General features: G+C 31.0%; 4 protein-coding genes across 5 annotated transcripts; 2 read left to right on the forward strand and 2 right to left on the reverse strand.

Moving 5' to 3' along the window:
* Positions 1 to 1,172: 1,172 nt before the first annotated feature.
* Positions 1,173 to 7,731, reverse strand: LOC131929286 (adenylate kinase isoenzyme 5; the record flags this gene model as incomplete). Its single annotated transcript, XM_059285373.1, is given in 12 exon segments — positions 1,173 to 1,259; positions 1,981 to 2,175; positions 2,493 to 2,606; positions 2,829 to 3,004; positions 3,085 to 3,306; positions 3,645 to 3,738; positions 4,365 to 4,541; positions 4,903 to 5,016; positions 5,276 to 5,448; positions 5,793 to 5,873; positions 5,994 to 6,201; positions 7,544 to 7,731. Coding segments are annotated over 12 exon segments (1,701 nt in total), but the record flags the coding sequence as incomplete, so codon positions are not given.
* Positions 7,732 to 7,991: 260 nt separating this feature from the next.
* On the forward strand, positions 7,992 to 13,055 carry LOC131929291 (GPI-anchor transamidase). Its single transcript, XM_059285379.1, has 11 exons — positions 7,992 to 8,110; positions 9,275 to 9,420; positions 9,622 to 9,680; positions 10,121 to 10,197; positions 10,356 to 10,467; positions 10,576 to 10,672; positions 10,919 to 11,036; positions 11,258 to 11,368; positions 11,687 to 11,816; positions 12,207 to 12,267; positions 12,604 to 13,055. The coding sequence occupies exons 1-11, from the start codon at positions 8,003 to 8,005 to the stop codon at positions 12,671 to 12,673; spliced, it is 1,089 nt and encodes a 362-aa protein (XP_059141362.1). The 5' UTR covers positions 7,992 to 8,002; the 3' UTR covers positions 12,674 to 13,055.
* Positions 13,056 to 13,210: 155 nt separating this feature from the next.
* On the reverse strand, positions 13,211 to 19,104 carry LOC131929290 (uncharacterized). Of its 2 annotated transcripts, none has more exons than XM_059285376.1 (4): positions 18,999 to 19,104; positions 16,011 to 16,154; positions 15,436 to 15,582; positions 13,211 to 15,007 (listed from the first exon to the last, which is right to left on the reverse strand). In XM_059285376.1, exons 2-4 carry the CDS (start codon positions 16,110 to 16,112, stop codon positions 13,769 to 13,771), a joined length of 1,488 nt encoding a protein of 495 aa, XP_059141359.1. In that variant the 5' UTR covers positions 16,113 to 16,154; positions 18,999 to 19,104; the 3' UTR covers positions 13,211 to 13,768. The 2 variants fall into 2 exon arrangements, with proteins under 2 accessions (XP_059141359.1, XP_059141360.1); XM_059285377.1 differs by lacking the exon at positions 18,999 to 19,104 and adding an exon at positions 17,426 to 17,467.
* On the forward strand, positions 19,076 to 22,867 carry LOC131929292 (ectoderm-neural cortex protein 1-like). Its single transcript, XM_059285380.1, has 4 exons — positions 19,076 to 19,164; positions 19,853 to 19,966; positions 20,778 to 20,924; positions 21,206 to 22,867. Exons 2-4 carry the CDS (start codon positions 19,889 to 19,891, stop codon positions 22,364 to 22,366), a joined length of 1,386 nt encoding a protein of 461 aa, XP_059141363.1. The 5' UTR covers positions 19,076 to 19,164; positions 19,853 to 19,888; the 3' UTR covers positions 22,367 to 22,867.
* The last annotated feature ends 1,078 nt before the right edge of the window (positions 22,868 to 23,945 follow it).

Genomic DNA, 23,945 nt, shown 5'->3' on the forward strand with positions numbered 1-23,945 from the left:
AAAGCTTTTAATGTTTATTTTTTCGACTCTTCCCTTTCTTCATTAAATCAGATCGTCCAATGGCCTTTTTAAAAACACTTTCAACGATCGTAGATGAATGCTAGAAGTAATCAAAGAAACATAACCACTGCCGAGTCTAACCTTTAGCTGCAACTAAAGATGCCATAAAAAGCCTTTCATACACAAAAATAAACCATTGTCAAATGTGATCTGATGTAGAGAGGCGGTAAAGAAGGCGGCATAAGTGAAAAAATACAATAAGAGTACAATAACAATTAAAGGGCGACATTTTGAAGATGTGCATCATAGCCATATCACACTATCTTGAAAGGGACAAAGCACAAGATAAATAATATCAGTAGAAGTTAGTTTAGTTATTTGAGGAATCTTATAGGTTTTTATTATTTTGTCATACAGTGTTATAATCTGTGTTTCTATTCGGTATTTATCAGACCCCCCCCCCCCCCCAACTGGACCTAATAGAAAAAAATAATAAATTAGGATAGAATATATTACACTTTAACCATTCTTATAAATGAACACTCCCTCATCAACCAAAGTTTCAGGTACCTTCCATTCCAAAGGAAATATTCATAAGAAACCCTGGTTTTAGGTAAACTAAGGGCTAAGTTATATTTTTATATAGATCTAACTACCTCAGATAAAATTTTAAAAATCTTATTTCTTTTTAAACAAAATTCTGCTATTTAACTCTCCATCAGATGTTTTTTGTTGATAATTTTTTTTACAGTATAAGGTGGTGTCACTGCATGGGTGTGGTGTCACATGTCATATGGCGCAGTAACTTCCTCTCCCTGGTGTGTGGTGTCACATGTCATATGGCGCAGTAACTTCCTCTCCCTGGTGTGTGGTGTCATGCCACACTTTCATTTATTTAGATTTAATTCTTTAAATTTAGCCATTTTTATATATTAGTGTTATCAGCCCACCTCTCACCCCACCCCTCTTGATGTATGATGTTGACAATTTGTGCTAAATTGTGTGTTAAACTATAATCAGTTTTGATTTCTCAGTAAATTTAACATTTCATATGGACATTTTCTATAATGATATTATTATTCTATTATAATTGTAGCTTTTATTTAATTGTTGAATAAACTATTCTGCAACCTTATAACAACACTTTTGAATCACCAAATAAAAGAACTGACCTGATTAGTTTTGACACCATACAGACTGTAGTCCAGACATTTCACAATGTCATAGAAGATTTCATCTTCATCCCTGTCACCATCGATCTGAAAATATTTAATTTTAAAATATCATGACAATAACATTCGTTTTTATGAGAGATCTTTAAAAATGATGACTCTCATGGTTAGCCAATTTATTCCCTACATCATCCTTAACAAATTAGTGCAACACAATTTATAACCTCCTGTAGTATGACATCACAAAATTATTCTAATTTAAATCAACATTTTTCTTACATTTATTCTTTAAATTTTACAAAATGAATGTCATCTTGTCCTCCATATCAATAGAACAAATTCAAAAGTACAACCCCTCTACTCAACCCAGATGTGTAATGTAGGTATGATGTTAGCTTAGTAGTGTGAAAACGTTTTTCTTTTTAATTTGAAATTTATTATTTAAAAAATTCAAATAAGAATAAAATTAATTGAAAATAGGAAATGGTGTATATATATATATATATATATATATATATATATATATATATATATATATATATATATATATATATATAAATAAATAAATAAATAAAACATATATATATATATATATATATATATACATATATATATATATATATACATATATACATATATATATATATATATATATATATATATATATATATATATATATATATATATATATATATATATATATATATATATATATATATATATATATTATAAGTGTGCGTGTGAGTTTATGTATGTATGTGTATATATGTAGGTCATTGTGTGTAAGGTACAATGAGTTATAACTTACAACAATGAGTTTCTTTTCATCATCAATTGCTTTTAGCAAGGGCAGTGTATGTTTGGCAAAGAAGTTGAGCTTTTTCTCAATGGCAGCAACATTGTCATCTATTCTCTCAGTGCCTCCTGCACCTCGCAGCACCAGGCGATCATGCAGGTACTTGTCCTCACAGTCAAGGAGAATAGTGAACAAATGGCCGCCAATCTAACACGGAGAAAATACAAAGTTATAGTAAATGCATTACACAGTAAACATTGATTTAGAACAATACACATAGAGTGTTTTACTAAAAGAGTCTAGGCGATAAAGTTATTTGCAGTGATCATTTAAATGACATTTAAAAATTTACATTGTTAAAGTATCTAGGATAAAAAAAACAATGTTATAGTGTGTAATATGACCAGTCACTTTGAATATGAAAAAAATGTATTCCTGCTTATGTATATGTGCATGTATATGTATAAACACATGTATGGGTATCTTTATACCTAATATGTAGACATTGTAAAGTAAAAACTTACATTCCTGTTGAAATCCTCATACTGTAGAGCATCTCTTGGGTAGCCTTCGACCAAAAAGGCTCTGGCATCAGGGTGATCCTGCATGGACTGGATCAGCAACTCTTCTGTAACATCCTGTCCATATTTCAAAACAGAACATGCTATTTAATATAATATGAAATCCATTATTTATTTTCTGTAGTTGAATTATTTCAATTAGTTGGTAATCTAATTTTTTAATTTTCCAACTGTATAAGCTGCTTTTTGTATTTTAAAATATGTTATTAAGAGATTTTTATAATAAGCTTGGCTAAAAGTAAAACTCTAGACCAGCAATGCAAAAAACCACCATCTTACAACTGGTGCCATGTCTCCGTCTCTCAGTAATGTGGTAACCATTGCCCATTTCTCATCAGTGGAGCCTCTTTCTGAAATCTCTTTACGTAGGATATCTCCCATAGACAGGTGCACAATATCTGGATATCTGGCAATGATTTTAGCACACTGTGTTCCCTTGCCACTGCCTGGGCCTCCTAATAAGTAAGACATGTTTGAGTTTATTAACATATTGACCATGTGAAATGAAAATGTCACACAACTTTCAAACTTTTACCTGCCAAAAATATTAAAGGTGCTTGAGGCAGGTTGTCTTTGCGACCTTCATCTTTGACCTTGATCTCTGGAGGTGGAATGTATGTTATAACAGGCAAATTTATTGTAACAGCTGGTTCACTTGGTGGCAGTGGAGTGAGAGGCGGAGCGGAGCTTTCAAGTGGTGGAGTTACTGCTTTTTTGTTCCACCTAGTGGAAGCTGGTCTTGGGCCTTTGGGTGGTGCTGAGAGCAATTTGAGAAAATAATGTAATTTTATGTTGATATTAAATTTTTAAAAATTGTAATAAAAAAAAATATTTGCAACCAAATTTATACATTTCTCTACTTTTTTCTCTCTTCAGCATGGTGGCTAAAGGGTTAATGATATCTAATACAATTATGTAAATATAATATTTTAGGTAGGCCTACTTATAAATAAAATAACTCCATTCATGCACTTTATTTCTAAAATCCAATAAAATAAATCACTTTCTTAAGTAAGCTACCATTGGAACTTCTGTACAAACTAGAGTTACTAGTGGCATTTATTTTAGTTTATGTAGATGTAATGGTACACTTACAAGGAACTCTGCCATTTTCAAGGCTGTTCAATAAAGAATCAAAAATAAAGTTGAGTTCTTCTTGGACAGAATCAACATCTTGACCTCCATCAACCTGTTGAAAAAGATGTTAAATACAATATAAGTAAGCTTAAAAAGAAGCCCAATACACTTACTATTAAATACTTTTATAAGCATAACATTTTGAATCAAAGACTATGTTGTTGACTGATTTTAAGGGGTCATCCATTTATGACGTCCACACGCGGGGGGGGGGGGGGGGTTCCGAAACAAACTGACTTTTGTGGACGCATATGGACTGTTATAAGGAAAAAAAAGTGGATTTTTGTGGGGGGGGGGGGGGGGGGGGGGGGGTGTGGTGTGGTCCAAAATCCAAAAAAATTGTGGACGTCATAAATGGATGACCCCTAACATGCTATATACAACACAAATTCAAATTTTAGCCAAACCAGAATAAAAATGTATATATACTATAAATAACTGTAGACTTGATTGTGTTAAATGCCAAACAATTTCAAACTCATTTTTTGTGATAAAACCCTTAAAAATCTATTGATTAATCTTAATTATGCATCATATGTCATACTGTATAAACAAAATGATAGAGTCATTCCAGAATGTGGAGTGTTCATTATTAAGTTAAAAACTCTCATTTTGTTGTATATGAAAGATTTATGTAAAATTATTTCTATTTGCATTGAAAGAAATTTTTCAACCTACGATGTACAATTTTCCTGCATCATCATAATATTTGAGAACAGGCAATGTCTTTTCCTTATAAGTTGACAATCTTTTCAAATACACATTGGTTGAGACTTCACTCCCACTGTCCTGGACTTTTTTAAGCAGCTCCTCCTCTTCACAGTCCAATAAAAATACAGCATCCACTCTACTGATCTAAAGGATGGAATCATATATGGATAGTTTGTTTTTTTTATCAAGCATTTCAAAAGCTCTATAAGTCATAGGTTTTTTAAGTTTTTCTCTGAAAAGAAGCAATTATCCCCATTTTTAATAATTTTTTTTTTTAAATTTTAAAATAATTTGAGCCGTTGAAACTTTCTTTCAATAATGTTTTAAATTAAAAGTACAAAAAAAATTCTTTTTTTTTAATACTTTCAAAGTTTATTTGCAAAACTAACATACTTTTTTCTAAAACTTGAGCATTAAAAAGCCCCAAAGCTACAGGATACCTGCTAATACTATTTTATCATATCCAGTTATGGCAGCACAGATTTCTCATAAAGCAAAAACTTACAGTTTTTTCAAATTTCTGCGCTTGATCCATATCTCTAGGGAACCCCTGGACAATGAAACCTTTTGCTCTAGTATTATTCTTCAAGCTGTTGTGCAAGAGGTTTAGAGTCACATCCTGTATGAATGTTTGGAAATAGATTTGATCAAATTATGAAAACTTTCATTAACATAATATTTTATAAAACTTTAATAATATCACATATATGTTCTAAATGTGTTTAGAAATGCAATGAAATTTAGTAAAAATGCAAATACTTTTTTCCCCACTAATATTAGGCTCAGTAAATAAGTCTAAAAGTGCATGAAAATAAAATGGAATTATTTGACTCTTGGTAATAACTAAATCTGTATTCCGTATTTTTAAATTACCATACCTCAGGTGCCAGGTCACCTCTTGTGACCAACTCTTTGACTGTCCTCCAGTTCTCTTCAGCCCCCTTGTGTTTTATCTCCTCTTTGAAAAGCTGTCCAAGGTTAATATTGACCCAGCCCTTGTGCTTATCTACAAGGAGTTCTGTCTGAACTGACTTACCACTACCTGGCCCACCTGTAATAGGATTAAGATAAACTATTAATAGTAGTCACATTTAGGGTTTAATTTAACATGGGGATTTCCATAATTGATATCACATAGTTCTATAAGCTTAGAATTTGCTGATGTTGGGGCAGGGGTTGAAGAAATTTAATTATAATCTTCATAGGAGGGGAGGATAGAAATTCTTTTGATATGATGATACAAAAGGGGGAAGGGGGATGGAGCAAATTCATTGGCAAAAATAAAAACATGATTATGGATGACACCTCAGCAAATAATTATATAGTTTTTCAAAATACAGGTACATTTATTTTATCAATAAAATTTTTTTAAACATCTTATTCTGGCTTCCTTACCCATGATAAAAATAATTGGTACATCGGGTAGTCCATTGGGGCCTATTGGAGGAAGAGGTGAAAGTGATGGCTTGACTTCCACTGAAAAATAATAACATTGCTTTCAAAGAAATCAAAATACATTGGCTTTGTGAAAACTTAAAATTTCTAGCTCATATCAATACATAAAGCTGTAGTAAATTAAATTTGAAAGATTAACACCTTTGTTGTCTTTGACGACTCCTCTTGAGGTTGGCCTTTTCCCGTTGACAGGTGTGATTGGAGGTAATGGTTTTTTGGCTGACTTGACTTCCACAAACATGTTCCATGTTAGCTCTGCTTGACCTTTGGTCTTAACCTTCTCTAAGCTATCTATTAGATACTGGATGTGGTCATTTGGCCTGTGGAACATCAGTCCCGTCATAAGACACTGAAAAGGTAAAAATACAAGTATAAATAATTTTAAAATATCAATGTTTTGATGGTTACTATTAAATAGATTTGAAAATAAAATATTAATTGTGCTAAGCTTACAAATCATTATTCATGCTGCATTAAAAATACCCAATTTTCAGACAAGTATTACATTACTATATTTCTTATCTTCTATGTTTAGTTAAACTAGGAAAGAAAATACTTTTTAAAAAAGCTTATATATCTAGGTCTACATAAATTAATGATGCACCCTCATAGGATATGTTTTGTAAACAAAAGAAAGTGTTAAGCTAAATAATACATTCACCTAAGCATGTGCTCAATGAATATACAAACTGTAAACTTTAATATTTATTATAGGTCTATTATTTTAATGTTAGAAATATATATTTGAATGGGTTTAGCTTTTCTTTTTTAAATATGTGGTTCTTTATAAAAAAAAAAAGAAGAGAAAAATACAACCCCCTCTGATTTAAAGATGGCATAAATCTACAAAAAAATGACAACCTGGCAATCAATATGGATTAACTGGCCATTAAATTGCCATACTTACATTCAACGCCTCAACATCATTAGACAAAAATCAATACAGATCAATCCTGTCTCTGACTGACATAGCAATCACTATTAATTTGTTGCTTTATGTACTATTACAGGCCTATTATGTTTTGGAGAATATGCTAAATAAAACTAAGGCTAAAAGTAATAAGTCATAACACATTTTATAATTTTATGTCCATTGACTGTAATTTTAAAATAGATAATGCAAATAAAATATACAGTCAGTGCGTGAGATTCTGAATACATGAGTATCTAATTTTCTAATAGGCCGACTAACATTAGTGTATGGATTATAGAATGAAAAATATCTTGATCTTGTCAGTTAGTGGGCCAAATAGTAGATCTTAATCATAGTAATAGGGCAATCATTATATATATATATATATATATGTATATATATATATATATATATATATATATATATATATATATATATATATATATATATATATATATATATATATATATATATATATATATATATATATATATATGTATGTATGTATTTATTTGGATATGGCCTAACAATACATACTCATTTTAGTTAATTTATAAGTTAATAAATTTAGGTCCAGTGCAGGAGTTTATCATAACTGTTACTGTTTTATTTTCATAATAATAAAAAATAATTATTTAGGCCTATTTATTTATTATTGATTAGGGCCTATTTATTTAAGTATCTATTTGACTTGAGTACACATAGTACATACTCACTGACTGAGCTGAGGCTATGGCTATTAATACTATTATATATATTATTTCTGTTATTTCATTACCTCAAAGAGACGTGGCACTTCCCTGCTAGACAGATATGCCTTTGCATCTTCTGTGGACATCTTGCCGCCCTTACAGCGGATAAACGCAACGGGCTGGGTACTGATTTTTGCGGCTGATTCAGACACCTAACTCGTGAAGCTGGCGAAACCCTCGCGTAATGATGTGGTGGTTCCTTTACGTGGTTTCTAATGACAACAAATATGACCTAACTGTTCGCCATCGATAATATTCATCCGACATATCAAAGCAAACTTCGTTTTGAGTTAATAAATGTTTATTAACATAAAACGACATCAATAAATAATTTATATATGAAATATCCGTTTATTACTTTAGACAAATAATTCTATCGGGCTAATATTATTGGCTTTTTATTTTTCAATAATATTTTCACAGATGCGTAATGATATAGACTAGATTTTAGTAAATAGAGACAATATAGTTCTCTACAAACAAAGATGGCAGCCCCCATGGCTGCTTCAGTTAATCGATCAGTGTCTTTTGTGTTTATCATCTTTATTGTGTTACATTTGTTAAATACACATCGAACCGAAGCAGTTTCGGAGGTATTCTTATTTCTTAATCATCTAGGCCCAACTATTCTAAATAAATATTTATTAATATTTAAAATTAGTATTCTAAAATCTTGAGTGAGTGAGAAAAGCCGGATGACTGCCAGTTGAGTTGAACATTGTTGCAAAAACACATTTATTTTAATGTAAACATGATGACTAAACAAGATTTCAACAAGTACTACATTAGAAAAAATTAACTTAAACTCACTACTCACAGTAGTAGACTACTGTAGAGCGGCTAAGCCGCTAAAGCCACCCACTACTTTTACTAGCCACTAGCGGTGACTAGATCTAGTGAGGATAGGCCTAGGTCTAGTAGATCTATATAGTATAAGTATATAGATCTAGGCTATCTATAAAACATTAAAAGTCTGTTTGACAAAGGGACCAGCTGTTGATTAATTCTAGAAAAATGTGTAAGAGATTTCTAGAGTGACCAACACTAGTTTACTAGATTCTACTTGCTGTGGTAACTTACCATAAGTTACGGTAAGAGTAAGGCTAGCCTATATCTTTTAACACTACCTCTATTTTTTTCAGTCTTAAATAATCCTGATTAATAAATTAATAAAATTATAGGCCTAGGCCTAGTAATTACTAATTAGTAATTATCTATAGGCCTACCTGGCTACCACCAATCTTAGATTAGTAAACTTTCTTCTTAGCCTTTCAAAAAGAAAAAAAAAATCTGATATTTAACTAAAACTTGTTGGTTTACATTAAATTTAATGTTTATAGGCCTAAATAAAAATGTTAATAATTATACCAATAGATTTGGATTGAAATCAAACTACTTAAGTCGTGATGGGGATGGTGTGGTCGGCAGGTGTAGAGGTAATTCTTGAGTTCAGATCCCATGCTTCAGTTTGTCAACATTGTGGGGTCGTCCCGGTTCAGATGGGTACCTGACTCATTTGAAGAAAACAAGGCTATCTCCCTATATGCAGAGGTCACTGAAACAGATGAACTCTACTTCTTGTGTCCCCTGTGTCTTAAAAAAGATTATAGTGATGATAAATACAAAAAATGCTTATTTTAAAGCATAACTATAATTAAATACACTGTAGTTTAAATCTTAATAAATTCAATTCACCTATCATTTTATTCCAATTAAAATACCTCATCATGCATGCTAATCACCTGTTATCATCTTAGGAAAATGTGGAGGAGTTTTTCACAAGTGGTCACACCAATAACTGGGCTGTCCTGGTTGACACTTCAAGGTTTTGGTTTAATTACAGGCATGTGGCCAATGTGCTATCCATCTATCGCAGTGTCAAACGTTTGGGCATTCCTGACAGGTGAGTTTACTGGAGGAGTAATAGTCATATTGAATAGAATTTACTAGATACTTTAATTAGGTATTTTGTAATTGGAATTTTCCTATATAATGCCTGACAGTGAATAGACACAAATTTAGTTCTCTTATCATGAATTTGTTGGAAGTAAAAGATATAAAGTTAAATAATTTGTATGATTGCTGATGAGATTTTCACTTTCAGTCAAATAATTTTGATGATTGCTGATGACATGGCTTGTAATCCAAGAAACCCAAGACCAGGTAAAATGTTAAATTCTTTCATCTGTTTATATAACAATTTGTAATAGGACCAGAAAAAAATATTCTTTAATGCCTTATAGAATGTATGCCTGAGCAAAAAACTGAAACTGGCATGTCAGCAATAAACACAGATAATTACTCCTTTATACAATAGTTAATACGTGTAAAGTTAAAGTGGGTTTTTTTTTATAATTAAATATAATTTATTCATTATATTAAATAATGAAGACTAATGGAAGAAAAAATGAGCTTTTAAAAAAAAACAACCTTAAAGTGGTTTTTTTTTATAATTAAATATAATTTATTCATTATATTAAATAATGAAGACTAATGGAAGAAAAAATGAGCTTTTAAAAAAAACGCTTTGGACACTGAAATGAAATATTTTCAATTTCTATTTGCCTTTAACTTTTTTGTTTTCTAATTTTTATTGTCACCAGCAACTGTGTTCAACAATGCTAACCAGAATATTAATGTTTATGGTGATGATGTGGAGGTTGATTATAGGGGATATGAGGTATGTAGTTTTTTCATCCATTAAAAGGGTTAGCGTAAAATCAAATTCAGTTTATTCAGAAACAATGCACATTGTATTTTTTTCTGTACATATAAAAATCATTTCATTACTTTCATATTTTTAAGATGTTTTCAATATAAGATTAATATTATTTGTAGGTTACTGTTGAAAATTTTATTCGGGTACTCACTGGGCGACTACCTCCTAGCACACCACGATCAAAGAGGTTGCTGTCAGATGAACGCAGCAACATTTTAGTCTACATGACAGGCTAGTAGTTTAAACATCTTTCTTACTTATAACTCTGTATGTTATATATGTGTTAGTAAATTAGTTTGAAAGATGTGTAAATAAATGGGTGTACATTACTTCTCTTAGGCCATGGTGGTGATGGGTTCTTGAAGTTTCAAGATTCTGAAGAAGTTTCTAATGTAGAGCTAGCTGATGCTTTTGAACAAATGTGGCAAAAACAAAGGTTTGTGCATTTGTTTCTTTAACTAGCTTTTAAGTTTCCTTAGATTTAAAACATACTTCTGCCTGAGCTGATCAATAAAGTAGTCTTTATACTGTAGTTCGGATCTATTGTCTAGATTTACTTTTCTTTGAAGATTTATGTTGAAATGCTTTTCTATAATAGGGTTTAGAAATTATATAGATAAATAAAAATTAGAATCTGAGGAATAAGACAATCATTTAAAGTCTGTATTTTATAAACATTTAGGTACCATGAGCTGTTTTTTATGATTGACACTTGTCAAGCCGAGTCAATGTTCCAAAAGTTTTACTCCCCCAACTTGTTGGCAGTTGCAAGCAGCAGAGTTGGAGAAGATTCACTCTCAGTAAGTTACAGCCGATGGAAATCAAACTTGTAACATGTAGAATGGATGTCAGAAGTTCATACTTAATTGTTACAGCTAACATATATCAACTGTGCCTTGTTATGCATTTGTACATATAACTGATCTGTATGAAGAAGTCCAAAGCTCTCTATATTAAGAAATGACCACGGTCTTTGTCCCTATAATTGTGATATTTTATTTAACTTGTTTCTCTGTTTCAGCACCATGTAGACCCAGCCCTTGGTGTCTATGTGATAGATCGCTACACTTACTATGCTTTAGAATTCCTTGAGACTGTCAAACCAGGATCAAAGAAAACCATGGCCCAATTTGTATGTAGCAAAATAGTTTGTTCCACTTTTTATAAATAAAAAAAATTATCCTGAAATATGTTTAAGCAACCTGCCTTTTGCAGAGGTCAGAAATTAAAAGAGAATTCTAGTACATTTCTACAAGTAACATACACTTGTAAAATATTGTGTGTACAATGGGCAAGAAAGAATTGAAAGTGTATTCATTAACTATTTCTTTAAACTGTTTTCAATTTAGTGTGAGCACATAACTGTATCTAACGGTTTGAACTATTTTTAGATTATAGTTACCCAAACAATGTATTAATGTGTAATCATGTTCTTAAAATCTATGTGTAGTTTAGAGTCTGCCCAAAAAGTGTGTGTATAAGTACAGTTAGTACTAGAGTTGATTTGTTCAAGAGAAATGTTGCTGACACCCTGCTGACTGACTTCTTTGGAAGTGTGAGAAATGTAGAGCTTCTTCAAGGTAACTCATCTTACAAATCTTTATGCAATCTTGGAAATATATTTAGAGGTTTGATTTGTACGATATTCTGTTTTTAAAATAGAAGTAGTTTTCAACACATATGCCAACCAAATGTACAGAAAAATATATCTAATAGCATATTTCTCCTTCTGTGTTGGTGATTTAAGTATTATATTACTTTTATTGGATAAATTCTTGTTCTAAAAGAATTTGTATTCATTTATGTGTTGGTTGAACTGTTGTTGTGTGCATTTTGTTAAACTGTCAATTATCTTAACAGTTTACTGGTAAATAACTTTATTGTTTGAACTTCTAGCAAAGGTCATGAACTCTGTAGAACTATTGAAATGCCCAAATATTTTCATTATTTAATTATTTTTTTTAATCCAGAGAGCATTTCATTAATAAAGAAAAATACAACAAAAGTAGAGGACACAAAACAAACCTGCAAGTAAGTTCAGAAGATTAACCTCATTATTTGCTAATACATAATTACGGTCACATCTTTTGATTACTTCTACAACTTTCTCACTTTTTACTTTTCTGACAGTTAATTTATAAATCTACACCTGACTGAATTCAGAATATATTTCAGGTGAAATGGCTGGAGGGGCAGCATTTCAAAGGGGTCAATAATACATTTTCTTAAAATTTGGATCATCAAAGTTGACTTAAAAAGTGTTAACTTATAATATGATTCAACTACAATATTCTTGCCTGTTTTCTAATGAAGCAAATAAGTTATCTTTGTCATTAGTTTAAAAAAATTCTTCTTTTAAATCCTCAGCAAAGATACATGCCCTGAGAAAGTGAGCAAGTTTTCCTATGTAGACCAGTTTCCTAAACTTCTTATTTAACTATTATGTTGTGTAAGTTTTTGCTAAGTAAAAAAGAGAGAAAATGTGCTGTGTATGTATATTGTTATGACTGTTTATCATGTTACATCTTGATATAGTTATTGTGAGGTTGGCATTTATTTTTTGCATTTTACTTAGTAGACAAATGGGCCATGCTATTTACCTTGTTTCTGAATATGGTATAAATGAATGATTTCATGGTATCATTGAAGAGAATATGTATCATCTGTGTATGCTTTGAGTACTTTGAATATATGCTTTTTTTTTAATTTTCCAGTGCCAGGTGTTTTATATGTACATTATGTTGAAAATTTGGTTTTATATTTAGTGAATTAAAGTTACATACTTTGCAAATAAATTATTGAATTTAAATTTCTACATATTTGATGATATATTTTTTTTTATGTTTACCGTATACTTAAAATATTTGCTTATTTGAGTATGCCATTTTATACTCAACGATGAAACCTAGAAAATTAATTTACTTTTTATTTTAGACTTAAAAAAACACTTAAAATAATACATGTAAATTGCATTTATTGCTATTGTCACACAGAAAATGACTTTTTTAAAAATTCATAACTTGACATCAGAGATTAAAAAAAAATGTTTACAAAAAAAATATAATGTAACCAAAGAAATAATTTTAAAAAACTTATGGCAAAATTTTTTTTAACATATATGATTATGAATAACGTGTTAGTATGGCAAGAGCAATATTTCATTCTTCACACTTAAACATTTTAATATGGTAGACCAAGAAATGATAGTAGGTTCAATAAAGATGTGTAAATATATTTCATCTAGTTTCACAATATATCTGGATATAAATCAATAAACTAAAACTATTTTTCAAAGTCCAAAGGTTTTCATACAAGTATTACAATAATAATAAGCCAATAAACTGGTACTAAAGAAATAACTAAATAAAAATAACTGTTAGTGGCAATTAATTAATCAGATCTGGTTTACAGAAAAAAAAAATTCTCATAACTGGCAGAATTCATACAATTTTAAATGTTAAACTTTCTGTGATGTTGAGAAACTGCACAATATAATAAATGATTTTATAAACTGAGGATAAATCATTTTGTATTAAACTGAGAGATTCTCTGCATCCTCATATACAATCCAGCGAAGCATGAGGTTATAAATAGCCTCTGACCCTTGAGTAACAGTTTTACTGCAATTAATGTCATACAAATATGACTTCATTTCAAAAGGTGCCTTCTCTTGTTTTTCTGAGCCTCCAGGCCCACCAAAGGGGCCGTAACTCCTCCCCAAGTTTGTGGTAAACCCTAATCTATCAATGAGATAACCACTGCCAATGACCACTTTAATAATAAATTCATTGGGCTCTAACTCAAACTGGTGGCTTTCAACAGAGCCTTCACTTCCACCTATAGTATATTCAACGTCATCATTGTTTGATAATGGATTGCGGTAAAATATTGACAATCCACCAATAACTTTCCTGCCATCCCATAATCTTATCCACAATTCCATCCGATGTATTTCCAACTTCTGATCTTCATACAGATGTTCGGGGGGATTTGGGCATCTGGCTATTTGACCACCGGCCGCATATCGTTTACGAGAGTCACTATAAAAACGAGGGAAAGTACATTTTCTAGACTTGAACCAAGCATCCGGCACATTCAGTGCATCTACTCCAATATTGCTCGTCATTGAATCGTCCTGGAACAATTCATCTTGAAATTTATTCCCTGCAGTTTTAAGCTTCATAAATTTTTGTATTATTTCATGATTTCTAAAGACCTCATAACGATCCAGGCACTTGTAAATAAGTTCCTCATTAATCTGTAAAAATCTAACAGTGCTCAATAGCTTGTCCATGTCCACCTCATTTTCTTCAGACTGAGATGACAAGTACTTTAGTACAGCTGTCAAAATCAACAGCTCCCTCTGTGTCTGCTTCATTATAATATTATTTTTATACAGAATCAAATCATCATCACAAAAGAGTTCCACCAAAAAATCTGGCAACAACTGTGAAAAATGGCATGTTTGTAAAATCTCATCTAAGTGTTTAGTGAAATAGTCTATTGAGCATGCTTTTAAATCACTAAGGGAGTTGTTTATAGAAAAGATTATAACATAACAAATGTTATCCACGTCTAAATGCTGTGCCATAAACTTTGCACATTCCTGCTTGACAAAATCAACACGAAGGTAGTCTGCAGCTACGCAGAGATTTTGAACATTGTCTTGAGTTATCTCCACTTCTCCAGTGTAAGCAAATTTAAGAAGAATGGCAAAGTCTTCTGGTTCAATATTGCTCAACTTCACCTCACCACTTCCTCTCTCATCCATCTAAAAAAAAAAGGAGCATTCTTATTTTTATACTTAAGAGGGAATACATTAAAGATGTACATTAAAGTTTATAGACTGAAAAATGTGTATAAAGAACTACCTTTTATTGGAAATAAAGAAAATTCTATTTTCTTTAAATTTAAAAAACAGATGTTCAAGGTAGGTTTTAAGGTAACTAAAGAAAGGTAGTGCCAACCCATACTTGCCAGTAAAGACAAAAAAATTACTTCTAAATCTCAATAACTAACTTTAGCAGTACAGTATTTTTTTAAAATAACTTTAGTTACAGTGCAATACATTGTTTTAAAATATCTTACTCTAAACACAAGACACCATCAAATATCAAATTATGATATATGATCTGAATCTAACTTAAATTACAAATCAAGTTTTATAATACATATAACAAAAATTCTAATTTGATTTACCTGGAAAAATGGCTGGAAAAAGTCAGACAATGAAGTCAGTACAAGTCGATGAGCTGGAAACTTTCTATCGCCAACCACAATTGTAACATCAGTATACTGACCCAAGTTCCAGTGATGAAAAGCTGCTTTCAACAGCTGTTTTGGTCTCTGAAAAAGAAACTATTGTTATTATTTATGTATTTTTAAAAAAAATACTATGCACAGTTAGTAGCTACTACCAGCATTTTTGCACACTGAGTGGGGAGTCAGCACAAAGAAACAAGTTATGGGTCTATATTTAAGATATTATTTTTGCTATGATCACTAGACCAATGATCAATCTAAGCATACACACATAAGAAAAATATTCAAATCTTAGCTAGCAATTTAAAAACGTCATGAAAAGCCAGACACCCACTCTGCCCCCATTCACCAATATAATATCTTAAAGTTCCCACACCGCCTAAAGTAATATAAATTAACAGGCTTTTAAAGCAATTTTTTTACACCTTACACATCATTACTAAAGTCTTAATCCCCCCTCCCCCCCGCTCCCACCTATTCCCCAATTAATTGTGTATCCTCATAACACTTACATTAAAATCTGTGTGAAAAGCAGTATTCTCCTCTGGTGTATCATATTCAAATTCAATATTTGAATCACTTGAAACAGAGTCCTCTTCAAACTCATCAGCCATAATGTAAATTAACTATTACAGTTAATACCCAAGTCAAAAAATCTATAATGAAATAAAATTTCTATTTTTCGCTTTAGAAAAACAAGTTAAAAGTTTCTGGAAGATGAAGTTATAGACTAAACGATAAGTCTACCATTAAAAAATCTAATGAATTAAATTAATTTGATTGTTAGGATTTCAGTTCAGCTGGACAAATTTGATAGTGTTTTTATGAGGGTAATAAGTTATAATATAACTTATATAATTATTTACGAGAAAAATGGCCCGTTGAGGAAGGATACAACGGGCGCTAGGTTGATAGTGCTGTCTATTTTCTCTAAACTAAAACCAACCCCCCCCCCCACACACACACCCCAAACATGTCTACCGTCCCATTCAACAAAATATAATTATATACTTTTTCGAGTGTCCGCCCCCTCCCCAAAAATTCTACCCCAGCCCCCGAAAATTTCAAGAGATGCATGAAAAAAACTGTGCTTGCTAAACACTTTTTAGATTAGAAAAAGTTCCTGCCTCCGGGAAATAAAAAGTTTGAAAGAAACACTGGTGTCGCGCTTAGCCATTACCCGAAGAATTGCATGAAAGAAACTCTGCACGCAAACCACTTTTTAGATTAGACACATGAATTAGGCTGTAATTTTATTATAGAGTATCGATGACGACATTTCTTTTGAGTTGGGGGGTAGGCTTAGACGTTTTTACGCGGGGGATGGGCTTCGCCCCTACCCGAAGAATTGTATGTAAGAAACTCTTCACGCAAACCACTTTTAATATTAGACAAAATTGGCTTTTTAATTCAATGTTTACTCGAGAATCAATGACGTCATATTACAGTGTGCACTCTCCGGCTTGAGATTATTTTCTACTATATGTTCCAATGAGACTTCATATTTTGTTTCCGTCTTACTATGAAAGTTTTTAATTTGCTTGTGTTTTCTCTAGAGAGCGTTCTTGTCAGATACATAGATAGATACATACTACAGCAGCAAAACTATTAGTATTAATTATAATAATAATTATAATGTAATCCAAATACTGCCAAATAATAGGTAGATTAGACTTTAGACCTACTCCGTGTGTCCCACTCAGCGAATTAATATCTGACTAGTGACTAGAATAGATCAACTACTAGATCTATCTGTTTGGAGTTGTAGCATGACTACTACAGTACTAGTACTACAGGACAGTGTGAGTGTCACTACTAGAACTAAAAAAAAATCTCTAATTATTCTCTAACCTACCTAGATCTTGTAGGTAGGTTAGAGAATAATTAGAGATTTTTTTTAATACCTACTACTACTAGTACTACCTACACTTTCAAATATCAATCATTCATGTCGCAGATTCCAAGCCACTCTTAACTCTACTCTCAACTGAACTCAACTCTATTGTGACTCTTATCTCTAGATCTAGATCTTCTAATCTAATAAATCTAATCTAGAGTCGCAAGAGACTAGATCTAGTTTAGATCTCTCTATATATATAATATATATATATTATAGAATCTATATAGAATATAGATCTATATTGTATATTAATAGGCCTATATATTAACTATATATTATATATAGATCCAGTGGCGGAACTAGAAAAAAAGGGCCACCCCGCAAAGAATTTTTTTGGGCCCCATATATATATATATATATATATATATATATATATATATATATATATATATATATATATATATATATATATATATATATATATATATATATATATATATATATATATATATATATATATATATATATATGTATATATGTATATATATATATATGTATATATATATGTATATATGTATGTATATATATATATATATATATATATATATATATATATATATATATATATATATATATATATATATATATAGGAAATTACCAACACAGAATACTCATTTCGGGCTTGTTCGAAAATTTAAAAAAGGATCACTAAAATACTTAGTTTTTATTAATAAGTAATATAAGTTACAACAGGTCATTTGTGTGATTGCTATTGGTCTGTTTTGAAAATCTCTGTTATGTCTACTTAGATGCCGTCATGATTAGGTCGGTCGAAATAATATAAAGCATGAAAGCTGTGTATGTGTAATGGTTTCTCGCCTTATGTTTATTTTTATGTTTTTTTCTTGTAATATTTTTAGTTTTAAATGCGTTTCCTTTTTATGCTTTGTTATTCTTTATTATGTATTTTTTTAAAAATAATAATTAAGAGAAGTAATTGCTTTTTAATTTGTTTAGTGCAAATTTATTAAAAGGCGCTTAAGAGCACACATATTTGACTAGTTAAAAAGGGGAAATAAGTCATGGAAGTGGTTTGAACAATTGCGTATCTTTCACGCGATGGGTTTATTTTCAAAAGAATTTTGCCGACAACAGCGTGTGTTTGATTGTAGGAAAAAGAGGACTTGGGATGGTGTGTCTATAGAATAAAGAAAATCCAACCGCAGCTGCAGTATTCTTTTTACAAAACAACCATGAAGTCAAAAATGAAAGAAGATTATTTTTTTTAACTGTAAAAAAATTGATTATAGTCGGCTGCGGGCCCCTAAACGTCCCGGGCCCCCCCGCAATGCGGGGTCTGGCGGCACTGTAGTTCCGCCCCTGTATAGATCTAGAATCTAGATGATGACTGGAGTGTAAAGTTTAAGCTGTATGCCTGGCTATACTATTACTATTGATTTGCGTGACCTTTGACCTTATTGCCAGTATCACAACAAAAACATCCTATTTTTTTTTTTTTTTTTTATGGTTGTCCGATTACATGAGTCGTACACACTGGCATATATAGAATCTAAGTCGATTACTAGATCTAGACTCTAGTTTCTAGATCTTCTTGATACATTTCATAAGTATTTAGATCTGGATTTAGATATCGGCTAACCTAAACTAGATTTATTTAGGCCAGTCTAAAAGCAACACTACTTAAAACTTAACTACTAGAAATCTAATACTAAACTACTAGATCTAAATACTAAAAAATACGCTTCAACAAAGTTTATCAGATTCAGCTCTGCATCATTGCCAGGAAAGAAACATTAAGCACATAAGTTAGTGAGACTAAATTAAATATTAATAAATATAGATTCTAAGTAAATAAAGAGTAAGACCTTGACTAGTTCGGCGACTTAACTGTACATTAGAATTAGAAATACAGAAATCAAATGACACAATAAAAACAATATTCTTATTTCTAAAAAGTATCAGCACAGTCCACTATACTTTACAATAACTATTAGATCTAGATCTAGACTAGAAGGCTGCTAGTAACTAGAAAGATCCGTATTCGTGGTGCAGGATAAGGAAAGATAGTGGACTGTTAGAACCTCACCCCATGAACCTCCCTTTTACTTTTGGTTATTAAAATATTAAGGGGTGTAATAAAAGTTAGGCCTATAATAATAATAGCATAAGGCATTGTAGATAGACCTATATTATATATTTAGGCCTATTAGAGAAAGCCTATACTATACATACTGCCATTTAACCTTCCTACTTATAAATGACAGGGTGTCAATTAATTACACTTAGATGAATAGTTTATGTAGCCATAAATTCCTTCTTTCAATGCAGATAGATAACATGCTTTATCCCCTGCCCTTGTTTTTATGAAGAACCGGGGCGACCTTAGCAACTACATGAACATCGTATCCAAAAGGTGTCTGTTTAGCTTGCAAAAAGATTACAAAATGCACTTAAATCACACCCTGTCTTGTTATTTTTTATTCTAAATTAAAGGAAATGAACCTCGCCTTAACCACTTGACAGAGCAAGATGGAGGTAAAAGATAGCCACATATCCTTCTCAAGTGATTATAAAGGACTTAAGTCATTGCATGGCAGAGATTCAATGGTATGTTTAATATACTTACATTTTCAATACTACACATTAACATGTTAAATGGGTGATGGGTGTTAATTATTTAGTTGAGGTGTATGTTTCTCCTGGAACAATGTTATATTACACCGCCTTTGATTTTCTTTATTGTTATATCTGTACACATTTTTTACATTTTTGTGATTTAGAATGGTTAGAACAATAAGTTATCTTTCTTTAAACTCAATATAAGATCTCTCTGTTTCTAATGAAGATGTAACAAGAAATGTCTTTAACATGAATTGATTTCTAAACGTTACAGTTTTTAATAAAAAAAAAAGGTTGACACAAAATTGTATTAGTATTGGTTGGTATTGAGTATTTCATAGAAATTATATATATTATGGGTGGGAGAGGAGGGATATTCATCTGGGTTTGGTTGTTTAACAACAGACCTATTTTTGAGTTATATAAATGTGATGATCTCTTAACAGCAAGCAGCATTTCAGATTTAAATACTATAATGATAGATTTTTATTGTGTGTTTTCTCAAAATTTTTGTTACACTTTTTGTCCATCATTCATTGTGATGTTTCTTGGTTATTTTAAGTTAGTTTCATTGAAATCTTAAGATTTTAATGTTGTAAACTATCTAACTGATTTAATAAAAAAAAATCCAGTTACTTTGGTTCATTCATATGCATTGCATTTGCATCAATTTTATACCAGTTAGTCACACTACAATGTCTCTAATATTTCAATACAGAAAATATACAAACCATAATTTAGAATTGCTTTTGCATCTCTTTTGATGTACTAGAGTGATATGTCTTTGATATATTTACAGAGAGCAAATAAACTGCTTGATGTTGCTCTGCAGAGCTGGAAATTGGGACAGTACACGGATATCACAATATCAGTGGGTGGTCAAACTTTTAAAGCTCACCGGATAATCCTGACTTCCTTGTCAGATTTCTTTCATCCCCTAATGCAGGTAAAATAATAAGCTGTGCAGTTTCTTTAATTACTTTACAATGTGCGTGTGTGTCTGTTTAATCTTGTTTTCAAACATCATCTTTTGTTTTACACCTCTTCAATATAAAAACTATGTTTTTACTCATATAAAATGTAAATTGCACCGTATTATTTATGTCACAGATATTATATACTTTTTTATTAGATTACATATCTTACTATGATCTTTATAAAAGTGGTAGTGTATTTTTCTATTTTATATATTGCATGACCTTAAAAGTATTTTTACTTTTTTTTTAGCTGGACGATAAAGGAACAGGTGTGGTTAAGCTAGGAAATAACATTGAGCCCGCAGACTTTGCTGTTCTGTTAGAGTTTGCTTACACAGGTCAAGTCGAGATCACCACAGAAAATGTTCAGAACCTCTTGGTCTCAGCAGATTATCTTCAGGTGGATTATGTCAAGCATGAGTGTATCAAATTCATGCAACGTTATTTGGATCTTGATAACATTTTTGATGTCTTAACATTAGCAAGTAACCACTCCTTGGTTGAGTTAAAAGCCTGTGCTGTTGAGTTTTTTAAAAGGAATTTAGATAAAATTTCTAAGTGTAAGCAATTTGTTGCAGAATTCTTTTATTCTGATGATTTGGTTTTGTATGAGAATAATCTAAATTTGATCTCTACAGAGAGAGAGTGTTTGATTTTGACAGCTGTTCTCAGATATTTATCTGGTCAACCTAAAGAAAATATTACTATAATAGACAGACTTATTAAATCAGTAAGGTTGGCACAGCTTCCAATGTCACAAATAAATAATTGCCTGGACAAATGTAAAAGCCTACGGAAACACAAAGTTATCAAGAAATATGTCAAGTTACGAGAAGGTATTAAACAAGGGGAACCGGTTAAGTCAGGATCTGATATCCCAGAAGCTTGGACCAGACCTAGAAAATTAGCATGCTCTGAAATTTTTGTGGGAAACAGAAGGTATGCAGATGGTGGAGAAGTTGCTGCATGCCCTGAACCTCCAAGTTTTTTATACCAAGATCCCAACATTAGACTTAGGAAAATAGAAATATGGACAAGGCGTTGGAGCTCTAGCATTGTCATAGCCGGTTTAACATTAACCTATGATAACCCACTCTTGCCAGGGACTGTTCATGTAAGTACTTTTGGCTCAGAGGAAAGAGCTATCAAACGTTACCAAATTGAACTTGAACCTGATGAATTCATTATAAAAAGTGTTATTCGTAGTGGCTGGTTAATTGATAGCCTTAGTTTTACCACTAATAAGAGAAAGAATTTGGGCCCATTTGGTGGTAATGGAGGTAATGAATACAGTGAGTCTGCTGCCAGCGGGACATTATCTTACCTTTATGACATTTGCTGTGACACTGTAATTACAGAGGGCTCTAAAGCAATTTATAACCTAATGTTTCGCTGGATCAAATTTATGTAACATTGTTAAAGAAGTATTGAGTTAATTAAATGTTATCAGGAAAAAGATGTCAAAAAGTTTAAATCCTTGTGCAAATATATTATTAAGCAAGTTTTTATTATGTCATATTTAAAAAAAAATTATTTCCTTTCTTAAACTGTGAATTAATTCATAAAAAATCAAACCAACTAAATTAGCATAGGCCTATAAATATAAGGCTACACCTTTGATATTGTAGGCTAACAATAGTGAAATACACTTTTTTCAACGTCTGTTTTCTACCTGTTAAAACTTGTTACTTTATCATAGCAATCAATTGTATTGATGTGCAGGACTGTAAAGTAAGCTTCTTTACAAGAGTATTCTAAATATACAATACACTGGTCTAAACTCTAAGGTTTCAAAGTATATATTTAATAATGTATTTAATAATGTATGTATGTTCCAAAATTTAGGAGAATTTCCTGCAACATAATCATGCAGTTGATTTCAGCAGTGATAATAACAAGGGAATAAACATTTCATCTATATTCATTTGTTGTCACTTCAATATAATTATTATAATAGGCTTGAGCGGGCACTATGCAATAGCCTCTTTTTTTTAATCAAGTCTTACAAAAAAGCTATATAAAGCTGTTTTGCTTTGGCAGGTTGAATGTTTTGTACTGATTACTGTAGAGATCTAAATATTAAATAATGTGAACAAATTAAATATTAAATAATGTGAACAAATCGATTTTAAAAAAAAAATGTAGGATATAGGCCTAAACATTTGCACTGATACAGTGATAGTGGTAGGCCTACTATTTATGTTGGAAAATATTGTTATGCAATTCACACAATTGCCTCTTATGCTTAATTGTTTTGTATGTAGCAATAAAATAAAGATCATTCAATTATCTGCAACAATTTGATTACTTTTTCCCCCGTATATATATATATATATATATATATATATATATATATATATATATATATATATATATATATATATATATATATATATATATATATATATGATTGTGTGTGTGTAAGGCTTATTTTTTTCAGGGCCGGGGAATATATGCTCATCGGAAATTTGACATGAAGTAATATATCTAATAGTAAGCCTATTAATAAATATGTGTACATGGCAAAGCGGAAGAACGATGATCAATGTAGATAAATCTGTTTATTAATTATTATTTTTAAAAACTGAAACGAAATAAACCGGGAGTGATCTCCCCTAAACTTTCTCGAATATTCTTATATAAAACAACAGGGGATGAGAACTCGGGCTATAGACATGATTTTTAATCCATTTTAAATACTTAAAGTTTTAAAAATAGAATAAAATCTCGTAGACAAAAGATTGCACACCAAGTGAACGCCAAATAAAAAAGTGCATAATAGTGCGCAATATTATTAGTACTTTAAAAATTTACATTAGTTTTTTGAGAAATCAGAAGTAGCGTAAATTAGTACTTGCGTGCAACGGACATTACTCAAAATTTGACAGAAGGTAGAGAATTAGATCTTATACTTACATGTGAAATTTCATTTATCTATCTGAACTAGTACTCAAGTTATAGGCTTTTGAAAAATTCAAAGTAGAAAAAGT

The sequence above is a fragment of the Physella acuta genome, unplaced genomic scaffold, assembly GCF_028476545.2.
Source record: "Physella acuta isolate Inbredline_101_S28 unplaced genomic scaffold, ASM2847654v3 ptg001607l, whole genome shotgun sequence".
Classification (NCBI taxonomy): Eukaryota; Metazoa; Mollusca; class Gastropoda; family Physidae; genus Physella; species Physella acuta.